At 42.4% G+C, this 27,774-nt stretch overlaps 1 protein-coding gene across 2 annotated transcripts in view; it reads right to left on the minus strand.

Moving 5' to 3' along the window:
• The window catches only part of lin7a (lin-7 homolog A (C. elegans)), a 33,589-nt gene extending 6,731 nt beyond the window's left edge, over positions 1-26,858 (minus strand). For both annotated transcript variants that reach the window (XM_069164857.1, XM_069164858.1), the window contains exons 1-3: positions 26,785-26,858; positions 13,801-13,919; positions 4,274-4,345 (exon numbers count right to left, since the gene is read on the minus strand). In XM_069164857.1, coding sequence (XP_069020958.1) covers positions 4,274-4,345; positions 13,801-13,919; positions 26,785-26,821 — 228 coding nt within the window. In that variant the 5' untranslated portion in view covers positions 26,822-26,858. The remainder of the gene's footprint in view (positions 1-4,273; positions 4,346-13,800; positions 13,920-26,784) is intronic.
• Between the last annotated feature and the right edge of the window lie 916 nt (positions 26,859-27,774).

The following is a 27,774-nucleotide window of genomic DNA, read 5'->3' on the forward strand; positions in this document are numbered from 1 at the left end:
AGCCGAGCTCGGGGAAAGCTAATGGCGGACGAACGGAGGAAGAGACGCCCGGCGCCCACTGATCCACAGATGCACCGCCACAGGTGCTTCGCTGTCGAGTCGGCGTCACTTATAACACGAGAGGTTCGATGGAGAAAAGGGGAGGATCAAATAAAAAGAAGTAAAGCAGAGGCGGGGCGGGGTGGGGTGGGGAGGGAGGAGGGGTGGGGGGGGGGGGAGCTCCGTCTGAAGCTTTTGCAGATGCGTATCAAAATTCCCGACGGCAGACGAGTTGCCTCGCACTTTTGAGGTCTTTGACGCTCGCTCCAGGCAGCGTCTCCATCCCTCCTCTCTCCTCCATATTCATACGCGTCCTCAGATCCACGTTCGTTTCCGCTCAAACGGTTCCGCTCATTTCTCATTTCATTTCCGCTCATTATGACAACTTCGCCGTCTCCTTCCCGTTTTCTCTTTCTGTCCTTCGCCCCCTTTTTTTTTTTTTTTTTTTTTTTTTTCTTCCTCTGCTACTCCCCCCCCCCTTCCCCCCCCCCGCCCCCACCCCCTCCCGCGCCCAAGCTAAAAAGGCAGCTTCTCAGCATGCACGCCGTCGCCTCGCGGCCCCATCGACCTTCACAACTTTATCTGGGTTTCTGCAAACAAAAAAAAAAACAAAAAAACAAAAAAACCAATCTGGCAGATGGCCGGCGCCTCTCGCACACGGGAGGCATTTTAAATGAAAAGCTTGCGAGCAGATACTCGGTAGAAACACTGCACCGGAGAAGTAGAACTTAATGTATACAAAGTCACTTCATCATGAGCTCCTGATCCCCCCCCCCCCTCCCCCTTACCTCTCTGATGGTCCCTGCCTCCATTAAGATCAGTAATAAACGGCCTCGGGACAGGAATTAGAGGCCGAACTGATTAAATTAACGAAGCAATGAAGGAGACTCGATTTGTTCAGGCGAAACACAAATCGAAACTGTCGGGAGATTTAGCGTTTTACAAACTAAAATACTTGAAAGGCACATGAGCTGAAGCGTTGTCAGATATTTCACGTATTTCATCACTGTTGCACGTGCGATTCATTTTCGAAACCCTTTCTAAAGTATGCATTTCTTTTTGTTTCCCTACTGTATGTCTGTGACACTGATTGAATGCAATTGGCACCGCGGCCTCAGTGAAGATCTCCGCAGGGAGTAAAGTACTTTTTTTTAGTTTTAAATATCCAGTGTTCCCGGCTTCACACATCGGCCGTATGCTTAATTGCCCGGTGGATATGCAATTTTAATCCAGATGTAGGAGCCGAAAACTTTTCAAAGTCTGGGGCAAAGAGAGAAGAGCGTGGCAGAGTTTTAAAGCTTTAATCATTTCTTCGCGGTTGAGTCGAAAAAAATAAAAAAAACCTTTTTCCAGCTTAACTGTCACATTTTCTTTGTAAAGTGAAATCTCTCAGTCCTAGACATTATCGAAGAGGTTATTTTTCAGATCAGACAATGGGTCCACTTCAGAAATGACAGGAAGCTCCAAACAGCAGTAGAAGATCATTATTAAGATTATCTTTGTTGACAGTAAAGTCTTCCGCTTTAAAGAAAAACGAACTCTTTTTAAATATGTCATATTTAGAAAAATATATTTTGACAACACTCTTATTCACTCCTGGCAGGAGTCAGATGAGGAGATTATGGAGCCAGACGTCTGCTGGAAGCACAGCTTCAAAAACACAAACTTCCATCAGGTTAGATGTTGTTTGAGGGATCTTGTCTCTTTTTGTTTTTAGACGATAAAATCGCATCACATCTGTGCACGGAGTGTGGGAGTGATGATCCTGGCTTGAATAGCTGATGGAAACCAGCGGGAACCGCCAGGCGAACGCGTCTCTCTCCAAAAGAAAAAAACAACAAACCAAAAAAACAGAAGCGTTAAGAGCTCGAATTTGCGGTTTCATCCGGTTTGACTGTTATTAAAATATCAACCGTCAAATGTTTTCCATCAGTGCGGAATTTAGCTAATAACAACAACAACAACAACAACAAAAGTATAAACTAGCTGTATGTGTAGGCTAAACAAATAAAATATAAACTGTAAAACAGTGAGGGTGCTGGATGGTTTACTTTTGAACTCCTCCTGACTCGAGCGTTATAAATAATACAGACAGAGGACGTGAACTTTTTGGGGGCATTTCTGTTTGTGTATGAAACAAACATCACACACCGTGTTAATGGATGAATTGCAGTGGTGCCGGTAGGTGTGTTTTCGAACGCTGGACAGAGCCCAGCTTCCCGTTTTCCCTCTGTTTTCAGTCATTATGCTAATTTGGGCTCATTACCTCCCGGCTTTGGCTCTGTATTTAACGGTATCTACGAGTGCGGTATCAATCTTCTCCTCCATCTCCCAGCGAGAGAGTGAAAACATGTAATTTCCCCCCAAATTCTTTTTCAGCCAGGTGTTGGATTGCGCGGTGACGGGACTCTGCGGCGTCGCGCTCGAGGTGCAGTTTTAGCCAAACAAAAGAAGAAAACAGGACGCTCGGCGGCCCTCGTGAGCTGAAGCCTCATCCGATCTGTGCTCGAACACAAAGACGCACTTCCCTTTGTTTTTGTCATCCTTTCCAACTCACATCCTCCACCCACTGCGGTGAAGAGGAGTGGACACAGCTGGACACTGAACCAGCGAAGGGCACGTAAGCGCCGTCATCCTCCTCATCCTCCTGTTCACATGAAATCAGACAAGCCCTCTCTCTTTGTTTGCTCTCATGTGGCAGGCGAGGTGGTGACGAAGAGCTCCGCTTAAGTCGGGCGGGTCAAGCTCATCTCTTTGGGAAATTTCAATTTGCCCATTCCACTCACACCGCACCTCGAAATGTTTTGTATTTTGTCCTTCACCTGTGACCTGCGCGTGATGCTTTCAAAACAGCAGCGACGAAATCTGCTCACAATCGTAAACAGACAATGGGAAGAAACAAAAGGTAGAAAAGGGAAGAGTTCTTTTCAACAAATGGCGTCCATGAACAGATACGACCCGTCGTCGAAAGAGATTTGTTACGAGCGCTAATTAAACGACAAAACCCGCGATTAAAAATCATTTTTCTTTGATTTGGCTTCGTAACCAAAGATACAATGAACAACACAGTGAGATGTTAAAGAAACAAATGTGTTTTTATGTTTCCAAAGGAAATTTTTCAACAGGCTGTCTTTGTGAAATAAAAAAAAAAAAGCATGAACATAGTGGCTGCTAATTGGATGGTTCTGGGAGAACATTATGTGGAATTAAAGACAGATTTACAACCCCATTTAATGACATTAAGTGACTGATGATTGTTGAAATAAGGATGAACAGCTGGAGATTGTAATGCAGCCATTAAACATCCAGGCTCATTCAGTGATGTGATGAAAGTCTTTCTTCTGGAGAAAAATGCACTTTGATGCCGGGATTGATTCCAACTTTGTTTGACCTTGTGAGTTTTTTTTTTTCTTCTTCCCCAAAGCACACTGACCAAACAGCAGACTAAAACTTTATGTCGACCTCACTTATTACAACTTTCTTCAAAACACACTCCCGTGTAGCCGACGTCAGTAGCGCTTGCTCGGGGGGGTGGGGGGTGTTTCCGTTCTTTAAAGAAATGTAGATAATGTTTGCATGTTTCTGTTTTGTTCGTTTTTGATTAAGAAGCACAAGAGTTCGGACAGCTGATGGGATTTCTACGCTAGCGTGCCCTTTTTGAGGTAAAACTGAAGTTCATTTGGAGTTATCAGGGTATGAATACGTATTTAGGCAACAACATCCTGTCTGAATACAAACTACAACAAAAAGTCAAATCCTATTCAGTCACTTGTATGTTTTTGGTGCCATAGCTGTTTTAACAATTATAATAAATAATTTAATGAATGTGATATATCAGCAATTTAGTATATAATACTAGGATAATAATAGGATTGCAAATCGGACACCGATATATCTGTCATAGGCCAATATTGTCTGATGCAATTGGCCAACTGATAAATTGTTGGGCTGCAGTACCTTACCATGTGATATTGGTCTTATTCCTAAAAAACTGGCGCCCATGTTATTGCTTAATTTGCACACTTAATGAGGGCCATTAACAAACAATACACTCTGCTAATTTCATTCAGCTTTGGCCAGAAGAAAGAAAAGATGAGAACGATATCACCGGGTAATGTGATTAACAGAGAGCACCCTGCTCATTCGTTACGGTTTTCAGTGATGATAATTAATTTTTTTTTTTTTTAATTGCAAATGAGAAATGTCAAAACTGAATGTCCAACACAGTCCTTACCTTAGCGGTAGCCCTCGCCTGGTACTCCGGACAGCCATTCACTGTAATTGTTTCATGCATGTACTGGTACACCTGAAAGACACCAGGAGAAACAGGTGTTATCTATTTTATCTGAAGTCAAGCAGCTGTATGATGGGAGACGTGTGGCACAAAGTCATCGTACGCGAAGAGAGATATCATTGCAACTAGTAATATGTATATGCAACACTCAAAATTAGATGTGACTCATGCAATTGATATCTAAACAATACATATATGCAAACATGATGGCATTATCACCAGCAAATCACATAAGACACAGTTTTGTTTCTCAGAAAATAATTATTGAAGATGTTTTCGAGGTGCTTCGGAGATGTTGAAGACTGTGATGTTGGTATGAACACAATTCAGCGGCTATATTTGCTTTATTTGTTCACTTAATGAGCGCCATTAACAAAAGTCTGAGTTCGCAAAATGGAGGCGCAATCTGGTCCTAACTTTATCAACGGCACGAATAGTGTCCAGAACATGTGGTAATAAAATGCTGCTGGGACTGAATGGTGTTAAGATGTGGGGAGCTGTGGGTCCAGGTGGACGGAAAACAAGATTGTCTATCGACAGTGGTGCTTAGAAATGTGATTGTTCTACGTCCATACATAAACATGACTTAAAATACGAAGGGATTTTCAAACAAGTCCTAAAAGTAGATAAAAAAGAACCCCCATTCAACAAATGAGACAGACATGTTATACTTATATTCATTGAGGAAAATGATCCGATATGACTTATCCGAGTGGAAAAAGTATGTGAACCTCTCGGATTAGCAGATATTTTGTAGGTTCAATTAGAGTCAGGAGTTTTCATTCATTGGGATGATAGTCAGGTGCGAGTGGGAGCTCTGTTTTATTTTTTTTAAAAGACAGGGATGTCTGAGCTTCACAACACTGAAAATGTACAATGGCACAAACAAGAGTTGTTGTTGTTGTTTTTTTTAAAGAGAACTCAGAAAAAGAGTTGTTGAAGGTCATCAGACCGTAAAAGGCTAGAAAAACATCTTTAAAGTGTTCGGAAAACACAAAATCCACAGGCGGACAGATTGTGTGCAGAAATTCAAGACCACTGTTATCTTCACCAGGGAGTAATTGACCAAAGAAAAATCACTCCACGAGCAAGGTGTGGAATAGTTCACAAGACCACAAAAGAACTCTGGGTAACTTCTGAGCAACCAAAGGTCTCTTGGAAAATGTTAAATGCTCACATGTCCACCACTGAGCGACAACGTGTGCATGGCAGGGATGCAAAGAGGAAGCCGCTGCTCTCCAAAAAAGAACATTGCTGCCTGTCTGCATAAAGAATAAAGTTATAGCTTTAGCATGTGCAAGTTAAAGTCCTGACCTTCATCCAATAGAAATGCTGTGGAAAGACCTTAAGTAAGCAGTTAATGTGATGAAACCCACCCGCTGTGTGAAGTAATGGGTTGAATTTCCTCAGAGCCGATGTGCAGGACTTATTCACGGTTATTTTCTGCCCAAGGGGGATCTCACTAGATACTGAAAGCAGAGGTTCACATACTTTTACCACTCATGAATATGAACCAGTCTGCTGCTACTACCTGCTCTGGAGAGAAACAGGCTGACATGGGAGGTTTGTCAGCTGATGCAACACACCTGCAGGCCTTCAAGGCTTTAAAAGCTGGCCCATGTGCTCAGTCTCTTTTTCTGTCCCCATCTCTTCGGCAGCAGCTTCATTTTGTGTTTACACTTTCAACAACTCGACAGCGCACTCGTTCTTCGTTAGCGTTAAGTTTATTTTTAGTAAATTTGAATTTGTTTGAAGTGAATCTCTTGTGTTGACTTCCCTACTTGTCACGTCCTCTGAGCCACTTTGTGACATTATTTAGGACTTGAGTCAAAGTCTAATGATGCTTTAGATCCCGCTGTACTCGTGCAGAAATATAGGAGAAACCCTATAGGGTTAACAAAATTTGAAGCACTGCTGTAGTTGCTGAAGCAGACGGAACTCGTGTAGACAGCTGACCTTTCCAGTTAAGATGGGGCTTTAAAGGACACCTTTTAAAAGTGCACTTGTTCAAAGAATCAAGGACAGCCGGAGATTGTGTGGAATGATGATGTATGGTTAACACAAAACTACCTTTTTTTTTTTTCCCTTTTCCTGCAAGACTTTTGCAGCAGTCATTCAAATGTATCTGCAGCAGACTAATGTACCGCAGCGTTCAGACTTTAAACACAGTCAGATATGACTTGCATTAGGGAGATTAGTCAGAACGTCATAGCAGGAGGAGGGAGAACGAGGTGTGTCATGACTGAGATGAATGGGATGATGACAAAAAAGTGACTTTTTGACTGAGGACTTTTTACCGAGCAGGTACAACTGACCTGATCAAGCACATAAATTACTGATCAGATGATTTTCAACGAGCAAATTCTCCAAATTTCCAAGTACAACCACGTCTGATTGTTTCAATCTTACACTTATGGCAGCTGCAATTAATTGAGCAAATGAACTGTGACATTTTTATGAGACTAATAACACTACATTTCACAGCAAAAAAAAAAAAAAAAAAAATTATAAAAAAAAACCCCCCTCTCAGTGCAAAACAAACAGAATTTTAATCATCTGTTTCCACTCCCTCGATGATGTCTCTCATCAAAGCAAAGCAGCTCGTTGGAAGCGAACACGGCGGGTAGCTTTGACGTAGCGCGGCACAACGTTACAAAGGGGCCTCGCTTCCTCTGAATCATCAAACAGGGTCTATACTTTAAGGATACAAACTTTGAGATATTTGTATGTCGAGATCTCAGAGATGGGGAGGAAAATATCCCCGAGCCTCTGTCAGCTTGTTTGCTCATGAATCTCAAAGACCAAATGAACGGCTTTAGGAGAGTGCAGCACTACTTTTCAGACTGCAACATGTTATTTATTTTGTTGATTCATGGTGCCGATGCATTTTCAGAGGCTGCAGTCCACACACACACACACACACACACACACACACACACACTCACACACACACACACACACACACACACACACACACACACACACACACACACACACACACACACACACACACACACACACAACTCCCAAATGGTACCATTTCCCGAGGACCTCTTCCACCTTTGCACTTTTTGAGGCTCAGCACAGCTTTATAATATAAGGTTTTTTTCCCTTACTTCCGTCTTCCTGGCTTCCTTTTCCTTTAAATTGTCCTTTTTTCCTCCCCCACTTTTGCAGCTACTAATTACAGCCACTTATTCTGTCTGCAGACGTGGAAGCCGAAACCACCCGGGCCTCATCTATCTGATAAAGAAATGCCTTCAAACACGGGCCTCTGTTATGTAAATGTTTAGTAATGGCTCTTTTCAAACATGACAAGTGTGACAGAGAGCGCTGCAATGCTTATGCAATATTTGGCATCTGCTACGTTTGAATAATAATAAAAAAAAAAAAAGATGCGATAATTATGACCACTGTGAGCACAAGGGAAGCCGTCATTTTCATTCTTTCATCGATTAGATAAAAAAAATACGCAACTCCTCTCCCAATTTTATACCCATATAGCTCATTAAGATAACAAGGTTGACAAATAACTGTCTGACAAACTGTTTGTGTTAAAAAATAGCACAGAGACGAGTCAAAGGGAATAATCAGGCAACCACCAGCTGATGTTTTAGCTTCTTTCAGCATTGTTTTGGGTTTTTCTGGGCTGCATTTTTATTGTGCCGAACACAGCAGATCGTAGATGCACCAGAAAAGTAAGCTAGACCCTCTTTCACACATATTTGATCCATTTTCCATAACTAAATAAAATTGAAAAATGTTTTGTGCCTTTTTTTTATTTTACCATTAACGGTGTTTCCTTGCTTATTAAACATAACATTTCTTTGTGCGTGAGAACTATAAGAAATAGGTATTAAATTAGAATTTGAGTGCATTGCTGTTTCTGAAACCAGACAGTTTGATATCTGTCTTCATATGTAACCTGGATGTCCTAAGGAGAGACATAAACTGGAACAAACAGTTGCGTGTAACTGAATGTCGGTCTCCTCTCGCAGCGGCTGCACTTTGCTCTAAAAAGGCCACGTGTCCCGGGGGCATCTTTTCAATTCCTCTTTTCTTTTGCCACGTCTTCACTGTCCCTTCCTAAAACATAAACACAGTCGCGGTCCGAGGACGTGTTTCCTTGCCGATTAGTTCACTCCGGAGATCCCCCGGTTCTAATGGGGAAACAGACTCTCGCTCGCGCGTAAAGTCTTCCTAAAAATAAAACCAGCGGTGGCACCTACGAGAAAGAACGCCACGAAGCCCGAGACGAGCCGAGAAATGCCTTCGGGGCGAACTGATGCGATGCTGCTTGTGACCATGGCTTCCTGTTTCCTCTACAGAGAGACGGAGACGGGGGAGGGGAGGCCGGGTAAAAGAGAGGCCTTAGCCTGGTTAATGTAGCTGGAAAAGGATGAAAACCGGTGCGGGACTTTGCAGAAAACTCTCAAAAAGGTGCCAACCATGACCACACAGGGGAAATATAGAATGTGCACGGACGAATTTAATGTAGCTTTCATCCTTTAACCTAATGTGATGTGGGAGGCAGCGGCATTGTGATGGAGTCAACACAAATCCGCCCTCGCTTGATTCTGCTTTTATGAAAAAAAGAAAAAGAAACAACACAGTCAATTATTCTGATTGAAAATCTCAGCTGAAGTAGAAAATCAGCCTCAATTTTAAAGCTGATGAAAGGCGAGCCCGCTCCGGCGCTGCTTATCGCACTTCCTGTGCTCCTCAAGTGGGACTCTAACCCAATATACTACAATTTTCACTGCCCCCCCCGTCCCTCCCCCACTCTATAATTTCCAGCTGGTTAGCTCGTCCAGTCATCTCGTCTTGTGTCCTTCCTTTCCCATTTGCAAGGCTGATTGACCCTGACAACTCATTCAGAGTGATGCAGTGAGACTAACGCAGAGCCACACGACCCCCCTCCCGCCCCAACCCTCCTCCTCCCCCCCCACCATTGATGAACACGGCACGGAGAGACAACCAACTCGTCAAATTCTCTGCCTCGTTGTCATTTAGCGCTGCAACACTGCTGAACTGGCTCCCCTCCCTGGCATCCATTCCTCATATTGACAGCTGGCTTGTCGTCCTTAACAAGGCTGATTTATCTTTTGTAGATTCCACCGACGTACAGTAGGGGGATCCGGTTTGGGAAGGTGGACTCTGGTGTTCGTACTCTACAGACAAGATTAGTATGTCCGGCACCCTGCCGGGCTCTGAGCCCGACCCACCAGACTGTGAAATGAGCTATATCACACACATACACACTCGTGTGCGCGTACGGGGGAGGAACCATATCACAGATTAAACAAAACGAAAGGTCACCTGTGATAATGAAATGCCACCGAGGGGAGTGGGGTCAAAATGAACAACAGGAGGTTTGGACTGACGGTTTAACCTGCGTTTTATGGCTCTTTTAACTTAAACACTGATAGATGACGTACGAGAAAAGAGAAGGGACTGCAGTCAAAATTAATTTATCAAATATCAAGGAATATAAAAAAAAACTTTTAAAGTGGAGGAAAGCTGTTTGTGTTAAAGTTTTTTTTCATTTAGCTACAAAGCATGTAATGCCTTTTTTTACACTGATGGATACATTTTTCTTCTTCCAGGCATGTAGTATATTATAATTACTGTCACCAACTTTCAGAGACTTCATAATTGCTTGAGATTGGTGTACAGTCCCAGTGAGCTTTTGTTGTCCAGGTTATGTTATTATTTTGTGGGGATCTTTGTATTGGAAACTGCTGATATATTTCGTCTGGTGTGGTGCATTCATGCGCGAGTGGGAAAATCAGACATCTGAGTTTTTAGAGCCAGAGAAATCAAACAAAAAAAACCAAACAAGCAATACACACAAAGATGGAAAACAAAAACAAAAATCGATTTTGCAGCTTTCTCTGCGCTAATATTGTTGCTGCTGAATGGTGAGCTACCTGAAAGAAAAAAAACATTCACAAATAATAGGAGACGATTTCATAAATGACTGAAGAATATTGTTTGAATATAAAGTGCCGTAAAGAGGCTAAAATGTACAAAACCCCCGCTGTAATTTTCCAAAGTGATGTTGAAGTAGAAAGTATTTCTTTTTGTGCCCATTTCGAGGCTGAAATCAAGGTTTGCTGTGTGTGAGGAAAAACATCATCTTGGTAGCAAAGTGAACCCCCGTGGGTGTAAATTCTTTCTCTCGCCACAAACAAACACATTCAGAAAGACGTGTGAATATCAGACCATTAAATCCAGCCCAACTGCTGCTTCCCCACCGAGATTCCTCTCCACTCGAAGATTGCCTCTCCTAATTGTTTTCGATACGAACGGAGCATCGCAGGACGCAGCTGTCGAGGACTGTGATATTCCACTGCAAGTCCTCCGCTAATGCGCTGCGTAATAACAGTAATAATCTACAGTATGCAACAGCCAGCACTTACAAATGGTCCTCCAGCTGGCTCAGCACCACGCAGTGATGCTGTTGCAGCATCACTTCTCACAAACCTGTAATCGACTATAAACCCTCGTCATCCTTGCCCAGAGCGTCTCGGATTGTTTCCCCCGGGGGGGGGGGGGATGTGTTTAGCCGGCTCTTTCTGGGTGAAGTGGTTTGCATCTTTGCGTCTTGGCAAAGGGCAACCGCTGCTGCTGCCGAGGCCCCTTTTCTTTTTTCTTCCTAAGGTTTGTCAGTCATTGTCATTGCACTCCAGTGACTGGCACGGAGATCAGTCAGCCGGCTGCCAGACGAGTGGTCGGTGCCAGGCCTGGCCGAGCTGGCCGAGCTGGCCGGGGCAGAACAGAGCCGGACCCTGTGAGAGGAGAAGACTGGTCCTTTCTTCCTCTCTGTCTGTGTGCATGATGTCAGGAGCTTTTACGTAACATTATGTCAGGATTGATTTCTCCTAATTTGGGTTATTGGCAGTGTGGGTGAACTTTCCATTATTATGACTAGACACCGGCTGGAAAATGAATGAACTCCCACTATCATGAATTCAAGCTGTAATTACAAATGGGGTTCAAATCAAGCATCACTATTTGTTCCCCCCCCCCCCCCCCCCCCCCCCCCCCCACACACACACACACACACACACTCCCACCCACATAGTCCACACGGCTGTCCTTGTTGATCAGTTTGAAATTCCGGGCACAGTCCACAAACAGGCTGTCATCAATAGGAATAAAAGATAAATCTGCAAAATGTTCACTGTCAATGTTTTTAATTTGTTTTCTCCGCAGCAAATTTTCAAACCATGTCCCAAACCAAATTTCCCAAATTTCCACAGCAGATGCTGACAACACGTAACAAGGTTTAAACATCACAAAATTGTAGTATCCCAATGGCAACAAAAGCATAATTAACATTTACAGTGCGTGCTGCGAGCTGAAGGCACCAGGTCTGAAGGTTGAGGGGCGGATGTGGTCTTGGGTGAATATTAAAAACGTCCGTAATGGTTTAAAGTGCGTCGACTTTATAATTTCTTTATAAAAAAAAAAAAAAAATCAACTTTTTTCTGACTATAACCTTTAGTTTTAACACCTCTCCTCGCCTCTCCTAATCAGTTCTTGTACAACAAAGTTTAAGCCCTCCTTCTGCTCAACCTAATATAAAAGTTTTTTTTTAACGGTGAGAAAGTTAAATCCAATTTTGAGCCTTTTCTCATTATTTTGTTTTCAAGTAAAAAAAAAAAAACTAGGCTTCGAAAGTAAGCCACAGATCCCAGCCGCTGGCCTGGAAATCCTTATTGATAGAGATTGATACTCCAAACATATCGAGTTTATTTTTTCCTCTGCAGCAATAAAATCTTTCCATGTCCCTTTAATTTACAACCACAATTCCCTTCAGCAAATAAAGTGAAGCTCTCCCAAACATACTAATCAAGTCCGCTAATTGTCTTCCATTCCAGGACAAATTACATGTTCCCTTTGTTTACAACTGGCTTGCAGCACAAAGGCCACCGTGGCATCTGGTTTTTCGGCTCCCAAACTGCTGTCTGCTTCACAAATTCATGTCACTGTGTAATGCGACAGTATATCACAACAGACAGGATGCTAAATAAACAAGATCTGTGGTTATCAGGCTGTGTAGCCGCCGTGCCATGTGGAGTGAATGCTCCTCTTTGCTTTCAAACCCCGTTCCTCCTGATGAATGGTCTTGAGATGACGGATCAGTGGGTGGCTGTTTTGTGCGCATGTGAATGAAAGCATTTTAACAAGAGGAGGAAAGAAAATAGAAATTAAACGATTCACACTTTACTTCGTCCCTGTCAAGCGTTATTAAAAAACACTCTCCAGCAGTCATTTGCTTAATTAAAATTCAGCGTAACGAGATTATGTTTTATGTCCCCCCGATCATTCACATGCTCAATGTGAATTTTTCATGCAGTCAGAAACTCCTTTACAGCTTTAATAAGGCAGAGAAATAAGCTCTGACATTTTCATTATGCTGCAGTCATTTGTTGATTGATGTAGTACAACAATGACTTGAAGAAAGACGCTCTGATTCTGTTATTTTAGCTCCGAGCCTACTGTTGAGTTTAGAAGCAACAACAGTGAGCTGTTGACATATTAGCGAGACTGGATAATACAACGCTATCGGGGAGTAACTACAATAACAGCTTTTCTTTGCGGTTTAAAACACCTGCAGTCTGTTAGACCAGCTGACCAAAAGGTTGATTGGAAGTTTGAGTGCATATAATAACAGACTGAAAAGTTAAGCCAATGTGGAAGGGCCTAAAGGTGCAATAGCACTGAGAGCTACTAGGAAATCCAATTCTGGCTCCCATTCAAAAAGCTTTGAATTCATTGACTTTAAAATACAAAGTCAATAATTGTTTTTGCACAAGTTATTAAGGTGTCATGAGTTGAGTTCACTCCTTCTGATCAATGTTCTGGTGCTCTTTCTGAAAATGATTCCAAAATGAATTAGATATTAGACCTCAAAGAGAGGTATGTTTTTCGCTGTGCCCGGTTTGATTGACATGCCTCGGGTGCAGTTAGGTTGCCAAAATATGGTCAATTCTGGTTCCCAAAAAATGGTGACAACCAAAATGCCAGACTGGATGCTTCAAAATGGCATTTCATAATCCATGAGGTGGTTACCACTTGGTGTCAAGTTAGTGGTCAACTTCTTTCGAATAAGACAAGTTGTAATTCAGCTCATTTTAAAGGACTTCAAGTATGAAGGTGTTGAGATGGACAACACAGAAACCCGACTGGACACGTGAAAGAAGAGCATCTTCAACAGCTACTCCACAGAAAACTCATCACAGTAGTGAGCGCTGTGATTGATTGGAGGAGTGGTGCACAAAAAAAAAAAAATAAAAATAAAAAATAATATATATATATATATATATATATATATATATATATATATATATATATATATGAGAAGGTCATGAAAAGAAAGAGTTTCACAGAAAAAAAAAAAAAAAAGAATCAAAAGTCATGTTCACGGACCAGCGCTTCCCTGCCCGACAATGACTCACCTCTCTGATGGCTGTGCAGAACTCACTCTGAAGGACCTTCTTCAGAGACTGGAGCTTGTGACCGGGAACATCGCCTGACTCCTGCAGCTTCTCCAGCAGCTCGATAGCCCTGGCAACATCTGGCAGGGAGAGAGAGAGAGAGAGAGAGAGAGAGAGAGAGAGAGAGAGAGAGAGAGAGACACGGGGTGTGAGTGTGTGTGTTTGTGTGTGTGTTGGGTACTCATGCCAAGGGGAGAGAGTGGAAAAAAAAAAAAAAAATGCACCCATTCAATTACATTAACAGCACAGCCATGACAAAGGCGCTAGAGCGAATCAATGGGTGGGATAATGGAAATAGACTCGGTGAAGGCCAGCAGTTCTAAGGAAGATAGAATAGCAATCCTAGCCATGGATCGTTTGTATTGGCTTAGCTGTATTCATGAGAATAAAGGAGGAATAAGTCAGGGCCTAATTTGTTCAAAGGTAACACTTCCTGAAAAGAGAAGTCACCTTCGGGCATCCTAAAGCATTTACACTAAACCGTAAGCCTTAAGTTAGAGGCTGCGACTCTGCGGTCTTCTGAGCTCTCCACCCCTAATTAGCTTGCGCCGAACGAGTCCGCCAGCCCTGCTGATGAATTTCTTGCCCTCTGAAACAGGCAGGCCGAAATGATGATGCAAAATGGAAGGAGAGGGAGGTGATTTTGTGCTCAGTCACTGGACTTGGATTGTTGGGTCGATAACATGTTTAATTCAGCCTGCGAGACTAGTGACCACGCACAGACGGATGACTGGTGCAATTTTACGCTGCAGTCGATAGGCGGAGTTTCCCAGCAGTTCAAATACATAACCGTGGCTTGTTATTACATGATAATGCCTGCAGCTAAAGATTATTTTTACTACCTTTCAGTCCGTCTATTATTTACTGATTACTCAATTAATTGTTGTGTGTGCGAATGCAAAGATCAGTTAAAAAAAACACTTGGCGTTGAACAGGAAGAATAGAAGGAAAGTCCAAACTCCCTGAAATATTCAGTTTTTCAACGGTATAAAACAGAGACAGCACGACATCCATTTCTGCCCAGACTCAGATATGCAATGGAGATTTTGAAAGAAATTATAACGTTCGTGGTGTTTTTGCTGAACATAACGTCATTTGTGTGAAATTCTGCTAAAAGCAGCATACGAATTCTTGAATTATAGCCACAAATGGTTTCAATGAGATCCCAGTGACGTTTGACCACCAAATTCGAATCGGGGCATCCTTGAGTGCAGGTGGATGTTTGTACCAAATTTTATGAAATTTAGTTCATTTACAGTACGGAGGATATTGATAACAAAATTATAAACAGCTTGCAAACATATACCAAGAGCAAATCTTGTCCCTTTACAACAATGTGCCAACAGTAACACAACCGCTGCACCACATTTGACTAACAGCTGAGCTGCTGGTTTAGATTCAGCATCTTTTTTTTTTCCAGCCTTGCACAGCTCCCAGCATGCTTCCAACCATCCTCAGCAGCGATCGATCAATACACAACAGGTACAAATACCCATGAAGTCATTCTCTAGATTACAGTCCATGTTTTCACTCATACTTGTACCTCGAAATGCAAAAGAAAATGGCATACACAACTAAACACGACTCGTTTACCTCTGGTAACAAACAGCGCTGATTTTAGTTGATTAATCAATTAATATAAGGAATTATTTAACAAATCTGACAAAACAAAAAAAAAAATCCAATATCAGTTCCAGCTTTTAAATATGAGGATTTGTTTTGTGATTGATGGTCAGACATAAAAAAAAAAAAACTGATTTTGTGACACTTTAGACAAACTATCATCGGGTTGATCAGTAATAAATACAAAATAATAAAAAATGAATCACAAGTCAAAGCCCTGAAAACAACTGAAGTTGATCTCAGGGCTCCTACATCTTCACAGTAAAGGAAAATGGACACCTTCAGAAACTCTGGTGACACCGTAACAAGCAGTACATACAGCCTGACTAAGGTCTTTCCACTCTGTTAACTTACTACAAGGGTGAAGCAGTGCCTCTATTCTCTAGAAATGTGATAAGCACAAACTGTGCTCAGAGATATCATACACACAAACACGATTACACACCGTCATGTTTCATGATTCCCATTCATTTCCTGGAGTTTTATCCCAACCGTAACCATGACTTGTCTAATCCTAACCTTCACCGAACCGAACCGCAAACCAAATCTTCGCTTTAAAAGTTCATGATTTATATTATAGTGACTTCACAATTTGGTCCCCACGATGTAACTCTGCAAACAGATTTATGTCCCCGCAACATGAGTGATACGAGCACACACACACACACAAACGTGCTGATATTGAATTCTGGGAATATTGAATAACTCAATAAAACAGACGGCGAACAGAAGAGCTTTTACTGCTTGGAGGCCTGAGGGAGACGAGAGAAAAATCTGCGTCGAGCGCTGACTACTGTAAAGACCGTATAAGGCCATAAAAAAGGAAACACAAACATCCTACAGTACGCTTCACAGAATTTCACCTTTATACTGGAGATGGGCACAATTAGCAGGACCCACAGAAATCCAATACCCGCTTCTATTTCAAGCGGCCCGTAATAAAGCACAGAGGATTATATTGATCTGCTTGGATTTGCAGGTTCAGCTCCCATCGAGACCATACGGCTGGCTGGCTGGAGAAACAGTCCAGTGAGAGTTATACTAGTCGACTCTTCGGGATAATTAATCAAATAACTCAAGTCTCATGTTAAGATGCTCACAGATAAGTGAATAGACACGCTGTAACTAGAACTCTACTTATTTTTGTGCAACTTTTTTCAGGTCTATTTTGCCTGTCAGTCATTATAAATCTCCTCAGTAATATTCTAACCAGCAGCTAGCCTCAGTGAGGCTCCTGCCAATTCCTGTCACCTGATCCCCACCCTCACCTGTGCACCTGCTTCTTATCCCCAGTGGGACTGTTCACGAAGCCCCGCCCACTCGTAGTAACAGTTCCTATGCATGCGAATTGTTTTTTTTTGTTTTTTTTTAAATCACTTGGGACATAATGCAGTTTAAAATGATACCAGTGGCAGGTTTTTATCCTCCAAATGGGTCACTGTTATTACTTTGGTTGCTTTCCTTACGTACTCTATATTCTTAAACACATTTCTTTCCACAAAATAAAAGACTTTTAGGATGGGGAACATCAGATGTGTTTGGAAAATGATTGGCTACGGTTCCCAGAGAGTAAAATTCAATAAAGAGCACGTCAGAGCATTAACCTAAATTATGGCATCATCAAGGAATGGCTTCATCTTCGTGGTGAAATACCACACATAAACTAGATGCGAACAGTGATGTTGTTTTTTTCCCCCCAAAAAATTATATATCCTCACAAATAAATGTAATTAGGTTTGCTCTTTGGCCTACTGCCGCGGGTGGTATAAGCTACTCTGTGGAGCGATTACAGCTTACATGGGAGCAGATAACAGAGAGAAAACTGCTTAATCCATTCTTAACACTTTTTCATTTCTGGTTTTAGAAAAGATTAGAAAAAAAAAGAAAAGAAAACCAACTTTGGCTCTTGATCAGACAATTACGATCGGACAACCAACTACTCTTTGGATTAGAGGTTCAGCGATTCTTCAATTACCTGCCAAGGATACATCTATAGTTGCTGCTCTAGTCTTTGTTCTCAATGCCCTGTTCATCTTTTTGACCCTTGCCTGCCTTTTTGAACAGTATTGAAGCTGGTTTATGACCCTTTACACTTGGTTGACTATTGTGAATGCGAACCTGCACCTGCCTCAGCGTTGGTGTGAGTGTGAGTAATTGAGAAAATGTTCTCTTTTGTGCTCTGGTCTGAGCAAAAGAACCTTACATATGGTTCAATACATGCGGTTATATGTTTTCTGTGATGGCAGCTCGTCGTGTTTTCAGTCAGTCCAACCTCTCTTGGTATTTAGCCATGCAGATAGTTCAGATGAGGTAAATAAGGTTTTGTTTGCGGTGAGAAATGACTTTTTTCCTTTTTTTTAACTAATAGCAACATCAACAGCGTCTTTCTTCTGCAGGAGGGAGTTCAAAAACCGCTCGCATTCAATGTACGTAGCGTCATTTATGTTTCGTACATCGCACAACTTTCATCAACACCCAAATCACGATCTTTCCCTAAACCTTGCCAAGCTGCGATAATATTGTTACCATGACGACGAAAGTCTGGTACGCCTGCAGCTGGTACTCTCCAACTATCAAATTACTGTACCTATTCCGTTTTTTTTAGGTGAGGACATGATGATCTTATTTAAGGTGCTCATAACACACACACACACACACACACACACACACACACACACACACACACACACACACACACACGTCATTTAGAGAGTCAGAAGAAGTCGGTCTCGCGGCCTTTTCGGTATCATGTGTTGAAAGAAACAGAGCTTTGTTCGTGTCCTTAGCGTCCTACTTATCCATTCAGTCTTTTACATACATATTCTAATCTGAAAAAGAAGTCCACCATATGGGATTTTTAAAGCGCCGACCCCTCCTAACGTATGCAGTAATAATATTTTTTTTTTTATCAAGGTGAATGGGTCTTTCTTTTATTTTTACTCAATTGACTGAATATAAAAAAAAACCCCACTGATTCAGAATAGCTCATAATGAGTTGGTACACTTCCAAGCAGCAAGGGCATCTGTCTTGGAGGTTTGTGAGCATTTCTTTCTCATTAAACGAAGGTCAGGGGCCATGCAGATTTCCCCCTCTCTCTTATTTGCGTTCACATCCTCATTAGCACCATATTTTTACACACATCAAGGCTTCTTGGAACTTCAAAAGATTGATATTGCAGACATTTTCGCACGCGCTTTCATCTCGCTGATCACAACTGATGCCTAGCCATTTCCTGATGTGATCTTTCCAACTTGAATTAGGGTCATTTTCAATTTCAGAAGCTTTACATCAAACAGAGGAGCTGCACAGAGTTTAAATTCAATTAAATCTTTCAGTGTTACCTACAGTGACAGGTACCGCAAAAACTGAGACACCTTAAGACTTCTCCAGTCAACACATATCATGTCCTTTTGTAGTTTAATCCCCATTTAAAAGCACGGAGACGCCGAAACAGTCACCACAAGACAATGTAATTGCAAGAGGCCACATGAAACTGAATGATAATAAGTGGTAGTCATATCCCTCGCTGGTTTTCACAGACCGCCTCACAGGTAATGAAATGTCTGCTGGCACTGTACTGACACATTTTCCCTTTCAATGCTCCCAGTGATATCTGATCTCGCACATGGAAAACAGGGCTGTGAAGACACTTTGCTTCGCTGTTGATCACGCAGGAGATACAGCCGTGAGAATATGTGTAAACAAATCAAGGTATGGTCTCAGTGTTGCACGACTACGGGTCTGATAAACTGGCACACTTTGCTGCATTATTTCCTGCCAATCATGAGGTGGGAGAAAGTCCTTTCCCCTTTTGTTCATGTCTTCAGTTCAACCCTCAAATGAGCCGACACAGGTTTAAGCAAAACATGTTCCACAAGAGAACTTCAGCATAAATGTGAAAGTGGGCCATCAGTTGAGCTAATCAGAGGAGTGTAAATGCCCCACAGGGAGGAGGCATTGAAAGGGGAGTTTTTTCCCATGACAAAGCTGCTGAGATGACTGCAGGGGCTCACAGTTAGGTCACATGAACAGGAAATGATTCCCGAGTCAGATGTGCAGCGAAATGACATGAAAGCAGAGAAAGCGTGTGCGCTGTCGTAAACCCGGCAGAAGACCATCTCATGTTGTACCTTCAACTGAGAAAAAGAGGCCGACGGAACAAATGAATCAAAGTTCAAGAAGACACAAAGTGTGCGTCCGACACCCGCACTACACTACGCCTGCTACATGCTCGGTCTATGAATAACTTCAGCTGGAGGGAAATACGGGAAACGGGATCCCGCTCTTGACAAAACACCCCGAATGTGCTACAACAACATGCACCAGAAAGGCCTCCTTAACAGTACTTTAAGACGTGGATACCAAGGATTTCTGTCTTGGAATAAACGCTGCACTTAATTGGAATTCAAGTACTTGCAAATACGACGCTTTGTAATATACAATGCATCAGTAACGGTAAAGTATCACCAGCATATTTGTTGTTTAGTTTTGAGAGCAGGACTTCTTTTTAATTTTAAGGCCATTGTTATTTAATTTATTCTGAATCAAATTCAACTGCAGTCACGTACAAATTCCTGTTGTCCAAATTAGATTTCACTTTATTTTTTTGCTTAACTGCAACTTTGTTAATATTTTTTTTTATAGTGTGATTTACTGTATATAGATTTAAAAACACAAAATATTCCCTCACTTCTTTTCGCTCTATTTGAGCCTCCCCCAACTCCTGAAGAGAATATCTGTCTCTTTAGCCTAAATCAAAAGATTGCGGATCCTAAATAAAAACAGAACATTTTAGATGATGCTTCGGGCAGATGGGAACTTAAAAGTCAGGAGATGAATGTCACAATGAGAGTCACATAGAGTTAGTCAGCTGATTCATCAGTGGCAGAAAATATTGTTCATAGCTTTAACCTCTGTTGTTCGACTATCAGCTACTAGTTTTCACGTCATTCCAGAACCTGCGGTTCCATCGCTGCCCTCTGATTACCACCCCCGACCTTATATACCTGACCCTCTCCTTTCAGTTTCTCACCACGTTGCCTGTTCTGCAGCGCGGCCTTTTTGTTCCTGACAGTTTGTCTTGTTATGTTTCTTTGCTGTCAACAGCCTGCTATTTACCTTCAGCACAGTTAACCCTCGTTTCACCCTCTGAGTTGTGCATCTGAGTCATCAGTAAACATTTGGCCACTTCTGCCACCACTCGACTCCACAGGAATCCTGACCTAATCAGAGTTTAACTGATAATGCAGCGGAAGGGAACTCGACGTTTGATTTTTACTCTCAACCCAGAGAATAGCAGTGTTGTGCTCTGGGGGGAGTCAGCGGCTCCAGATGTGTGCAACATCTGCAAAGGTTTTTACATTCGCCTCAATGAGGATTCCGTGCTCAATCATGTCATTGACAACTGCCAAATTTAGCACATCTCTGGGGCAAACAGACTGTGAGCAATTGAGTCATTCTCACAGTGCAATTTGACAGAAACTTCTCCAACGACAGAGGGAAGGAAGTTGATGCCGTCGTATATAAATTCGTTTTTTAACAGAACAATGACCTGAGAAAAAGTACCTTCCTCTCTCATTATCTGCCAGAAAAGAGAATTTCGAAAAAAAAGAAAAAAAGACAACGGTATCACAAAGTGCCAAGAAGATTCACGAGCTGTAATTAAAGAGTATCACTCGACGTCCATGAGGAGTTATGATACCAGTCAATGTAAATGAGCGCACGCTACATCAAGATACAGTTACAGTGTAATGCACTGCTGCCATATTAAGCAGAGTGATGACACCAGCAGTGATCCTGGCAGTAGTTAATTTCCCTCTGCTATACTTTGGGACGAGGGCATTCTCATTAGTGATACTTTCTGATTAAAAGTTCAGAGCAAGTTTTTAATTATTGGACCGTCAAGACTTCACTAATACTTTCTCAGAACAAATTTCGGTCGTGCGTTGATGACGGTCTTACAATATTTATGGCGGTTCGTCACTGAGCCTTCCAAAAACCAACATTAATTGTGGCGTTATCGTCCATGAAACCTGCAGGACACTTCTCTGTGCCCGACAGATTTTACTGCTGGCTCTTAGCTCTGCTTTTATGCTCTTATACGTCAGTTCAAAGGATGTGAGGGCTTCAGCGTTTAGTGCAATATTTTGTTTTTGCAATCACAAAGTGCTGAATTAATATGCAATCATATACTGATTACAGGGCTTATTGCTTCTTCAAGTGGGATTTACCATGCTTGCAAGAAGACAGATAATTGAAACTTTGATCTGTGAATTGAGAGATTTTGATGGTTAATGAGCGATGATGAATATGTTCTGTTATTCAATTTTTCTCAAAACATGACATTTAAATATTCAAAAAATACCATTAGTCACTTTTAAAAAGGAACAAAGACACGCCAATTTTTTTTTTACGAGCAACACTGATCATAAGAGTTATGTCTGAATGCTGAACGTGATTTCCCATGTCACAAAACAAGATCTCATGACATCAATATGAAGGCAGCAGAAGGGAGCCTGGAGAAGCAGACAAGCTGGCAAAATATTTAACATCTTTGATTTCTTGCTGCGGATTACGAATCATTTTTCACAGCCGGTTGTGGTGTGAATCTCTCAAACAGCAAAAGCAAAAGCCCCATGTCCAAGGCCTTTCTTTTACTTATTAGTAGAGTAGTAGGAGCAAGTTCAAACAAATCAATTCCTGGAAGGAACTAAAAAAATAATGGATGGATGATGATGACGAGATTACGGGGGGAGGATGTTTATAAATACTTGTTGTCACGAGCAATGAATAATACAGACTCAGCGGTGCACTAAATTGGCAGTTTATCGACAATACCCATAATGCACAATACATTATGTAATTCAATCCCACAGAGAGCTACCCTTCACCTCACCACACACTAATTCACTTTACACACACGCAAAAGGTTTTCTGGTTTTGGTTTTTAGTTTGTTTTTTTTGACGTGCACAGGGGTGGGGGGATATCTATTTAATAACAATATTGAGATACAATGTGAAATGTGGAATAAAACGCTTGTACCTGACACTGTCTGTGCAGCATAATACCCTGGAAACGTATTTGCCTGAGCTCCTCTAAACTGGGACTAAAAAAGGTCATCCTCATCATTTAGTGATTAAAGGGAAGCCATAAAGCTGAACAAAGCCACACTGACACGTAACGAAGGCTTCAATGCTTCACGAGGCTCCACAGCATTGTTGCGGGGATGTGTCCACGCCGGGGAGCGCTCCAGTTTTTCCGGTATAATTAGTCCATTTATAACAGTGAGCAGAACTTCGTGTAATTCATTTTCAGTACTTGGAAGCGTCATTTTGACAAACCTGCAGCAATGTAAATAAACACGTCCACAAATCAGGGGCTGAGCCCATTAAACCAGGAAGCTGTGATCAAATCTGTAAAACCTGAGGATCCTTTTCTTTAAAACTCAGATTATTGCAGATCAGGACAGACAGAAAAGGCTTAAATGACCCGTCTCCGACTCCCATCGACCCTGAGAGATGCTATCTGGATGTCATGCATGCGAGAATAAATTGTCCTGAAAAGGCCTTGCCATCTGCCACCTCTCCTCTGACCTGGGTGTCCTTGGTGCCCTTGGCAACTCTGCTGCTAAATCCATCCATAAAAACAGAAGAAGAAGAAAAAAAAAAAATCACCCTCTGAATAAGTAAAATGGGACAACAAGGTATTACCAAGCAAGTCCTGTCCCCGTGCCAAGAGAATGAGGTCTAATTTGCCCCACTGCGATGATCTCCCTCATAGCGACAAATAAATCACTCCTGGAGGGCTAATGGCTCCTGCAGGAGCCTGTGGTGAAAGCAGAGACAGGAAACATCACACTCTTATTGTCTTCTTCTTCCTGGGTAATTACTGGCAGTGTCCCTCCAAGACATTACTCAGAGAACCTTTACTTCTGCATTAACAGGAGGCGTCTTTAAATATCAACAAATGCGTGTGACGTCAGCATGTCAACGCCCCTCTCATCATTCAAATCGCCGGTGTGACTGAGAGCAAGGTGACGCAAATATGGCCTAGATTCAAATCAGTGAACTCGCCGTGATCTCTCGGAGACAAAACAAGGCCAGCAGCAGGCTGCGGTTACTCCTTTCTCTCTGCTGAGAGAAGGAGATGTGGATTTGTCACACAACGAGGAAAAACCACAGTGAGTCATACTCCAAGAGGCAAAAGGCTTCTTTCTAGAGTTGCCATTTTGAACTTGTGTTCAACAAGCCTCACGGGGAGAAATAAAGTGTAGAGAAACCACTTTCTCGATAAACTCAGCGAGATGTTGCATTCTGCGCGAGGAACAAAAACCCTCTTTGAACCGATTGAAAATCGAACGCTCTCATGCCCTTCGTCGGGTATATGTCCTTGATAACGGGCGGTTAAATGCAACAAATTTACAGCTTTTCTCCGAAGGTTCTCCGAGGTCACTGGGAAAAGAAGAGGTGCAGCAGAGAAGCTACGTCTTTCAAAGCCCAACATTTCTGGTAAGCGCTTGAGAGTGCAGCTTTGATTCACTCGCGACACTAAAGTTCTGCAATCATGGAACGTAGACTTGCAGGTTGTGAGCGTTAATGTACCTCAGCTGCAAACACAACATTTTTTATTTTTTTTGATCATGTATTGAATCCACAGGAGGTACAGATCAACTTTAGGTTGGCAGGTTCCAGTTAAATATATTGTTCTAGCCTTGTTATCTGCTTTCAGGCCAGACTGAAATATCCCCAACGGTAATCGCTGCTGGATGTGAAATCTTAGTCCCCTCCCCCCCAAAAAAATTAAGCTTCCTGCGATTGGAGATCCTCTAGCGTTGACATGACGTTGACACTTGTAGCTTTCTGCTTAGTGCTAACATAGTAAAGTGTTTTCGTGGAAACACGCGAACCTCAGAGGGTGAACGTGGTCAATGTTATCCCACTAAACACCAGCATGAGAGCATTTCATGAACAGCATGCAGGATGCTGCTGTTTAACTTTTATCTCAAAGCACAGCTGTGCTGCTGATGTGGACCCCCCGTAGTTTTGTTGTATTCATGTTTACAATGTTCTCTTTGAAGAGATTCACAGTAGAAACTCGTGCTACTCAATCTCGAGAAGTTTCTGTCGCAATGCCGTCTGCGCTCTCTATTTGGCATGGAGAGGTCGTCGTATTCGTGGTTAAATGCCAGCTCTGCAGAGGATGACAGGTTCAAATCCATTGTTCTCGATCGGAGCCTGCTTATCACGATCATTTCCTCTGACAATAACAGGAAGGCCAGTGATGCAAGATCTTTTCATCCTGCTGTGACCCAGCGGGCCGGGTGAGAGCTCTGGAAATGAACATGTTCGTTTGTTTGACAAACTCAGCAACTCAAAGCCTCCACCCAGCCCAGAGACGAGAGCACCTCCTCATTAGCAATTATAGTGTTTTCTCCAAAGTGGCAGCAGCAGCAAGAAGAAAGCCCATAATGTTGTCCCTCACTTGACGGCTCCTGTGTGAAACTATCATTACTGCTGCTCGTGCCATTACAGCTGCCAGCGGGTGACTGGTCGAATTCATGTGAATATGGATCCCCCAACCCCCTCATCCCGCCCCCCTCCTTCCCCCGTGTGCACGCTGAGGTCACATCTGAGTCACTGCCCCAGCAAATGACTACAAACAGATCCAAAGATATTACTCTTAGCCTCTCTGCCTGCTTTTTTTTTTAATACAGCAAAGCCTCTTTCTATAAATCTACAGGAGGAGTGGTGGGTGGGAAAAGCTTAGGTTGCATTGTTTATCTCTTCGCCTGGTGCAATCTTAGGCCCGTTTCATCAACTCTTCATGGTATAGCACCTCTGCACGCAGCAGATTGTGCATCAGTAAAGCCTGACTGCCCACAGGCATTAAACTTCAGACAAGAACAAATTGCAATGGAGCATATGGGCAATCTGATTCTCGAACAGAAAATGCTAATGTCGGTAATTACCTGAATTAGCAATAACATGTGACATCAATCAGATTAATTCCTGCAATATAATTTATGCTCCCAGCAGATAACGTGTATTTATAGTCCCCTCCCGTGGCTTAGAAGTGACTGGGGAGCTGACGCTAGCTTTACTTGGCACAGAGGAGCTAAGGTGTCTCCGTTGTCTATATCTGACAGCATCCGTTTGCCATGTAAGGCCGATGCAATATTACACTCCAGCAGCTCGTATGCATTTTGGTCTGAAATGACTGGGAATTTGTCAGTTGTGACCTAAAAATAGACTCAAACAAGAAAGTAAAGGGATTTAGCACGACTCTCTCTACTTCTTAAGTGTGTATGTTGAACATGTTGTACTTAAAAACCTCCGAGTGTATTTACTATGATATGACTGAAGAGACCTTAAGTTTGTTTTTTTTTATTAATTTTTTACATTTCTACCTGAAATTATTAAATGATTGCAGCTGTTTTCTTTTAGAGGGGAAATAGAACAAATAACAATGGTGCGAAATGTCCCCCTTGGGGGGTGGGGGGGGGGCTTTACTACCACATGAATGACGTCGGGGTTGGTGGGCGACAAATATGTGTTTAAGTCACGTGGTCTACAATTACTACCCAAGCAGCTCTTGGTAAACACTACCTGAGATTCAATAGCGAAACGGTGTCGCCACCAACACATGACATCATTAGTCCTGAATTACAGTTCGCCTGCACACTGTATTCATCCGACAAGTGTAAAAAAAAAAAAAAAGACAAGAAAATACACCTTTGTTCATATTCGCTATCAGGACACCCACCTGCCGGTGTTGCACCTGCCCAGTTCAAACACAAAGTTGCCTCCCGTCTGACAAAGTAGACCTGCGTGCCGAAGCGCTCCGGGAGCTTTTCGTTTGCAGATGAAGATCAAAAAGCGATCTGTAACGGGACATTACTCCCGAGGAGGTTACATAATACGGATGGAATAAACCAAACGCGTCGTAAGCGTGTTCATTTTTTTTTCAGGTGTCTAAAAGACCCCACAGTAGTTTGACGGAGGAAACGAGCGCTTCGTTCTGCAAAAAAAAAAAAAAAAAAAAAAATGTAAATGTAAATGTAAATGCACGCATGCACGCGCACAGAACCGACAAGCTGGACGCTTTTCTTGTATTTAGAATAGCGCGAGCTCAGAGGCTGTTGTCATTGGGATAAGGACCCGTGCAGATAATATGTAGGAAATCCGAGCAGGGCGGAAAAAAAAAACAACAACAACACCTGGATCTAATCCGGGTTGCAAGATCCTGGTTGAAGTTTTTAAAGGGTGAACAAGAAAAATGTCTCGGACGACGAGCATAAAATGAAAAGCTCCGAGCGCCTTACCTCGATCCAGCGTGAGCGGTTGGACCACTGTCGCCATGACTGCTGTTTACTGGAGACTGAAGAGACTACAGGAGCTGCAGCATCACAGAGAGGGAGAGGGAGGGAGGGAGGGAGAGAGAGAGAGAGAGAGAGAGAGAGAGAGAGAGAGAGAGAGAGAGAGAGAGGAGGGGAGATGTTGGGAGAGGATTAATCTACGTCCTCGTTTCATCTCATCACCTGGCACACTCTCATTTTCTTAACAGGAAATACATTTGCAATTAAACTCATTATACAGTAATTACAATATTTGCAAGCTCTTTGCAGGTTCAATTTATTGCTGAAAGTGTTTAGTTAGGTAGTTGAATGGATGTCAGCTACGATCAAGATATAAATAAAAGGCTCCTGTAAAATCTACTCGGGAGACACGGTTTCTGGCTGGAATGTGACCAAAAGTATGTGGACACCTGAGCATTGTACCCACATGATCCACGGTTATCAATCTGGAATGTCTCTCTGTCCTCTATGTAGGAAAGTAACAGCATGGATAAGGCTCCAAATCAGCCACAAAAAAAACATTCTCCACATTTTCCACACCAAATTGGGAAAGCCTTCTCTGTAAAGGATCTCTCTTTTTTTGTGTCTAAAATATTGAATGCTGTTAAAGCATCAGCTTTACCTTTAATTACAACTAAATAGCCAATTCAAAACCATAATAAGCCAGCGTGTGTCCATATAGTGCACATCATAAGGGCAGCATCCAGCATTTTCAATTTAGCTTACAATACGTTGATGCGCGATGATATATATCTGATATACAACGTCAGCCATCCTGTCCCTATTACATATTTGAGCTTCACCATATTCCACAGTCAACCTGTGGCTCTGTGTGTGCACATGGACTTTCACTTATTTTGTCTGCATGTGTGGCTGCTTAGCTATGTATAATCCTTTCATCCATCGCGCTTCGAGAGATCAGTTGATTGCAACCATGCTTGCCATTAAGGTTTATTG

The sequence above is a fragment of the Embiotoca jacksoni genome, unplaced genomic scaffold (genome assembly GCF_022577435.1).
Source record: "Embiotoca jacksoni isolate LCO1_2020_lvr unplaced genomic scaffold, fEmbJac1.0.p SCAF_32, whole genome shotgun sequence".
NCBI lineage: Eukaryota > Metazoa > Chordata > Actinopteri > Embiotocidae > Embiotoca > Embiotoca jacksoni.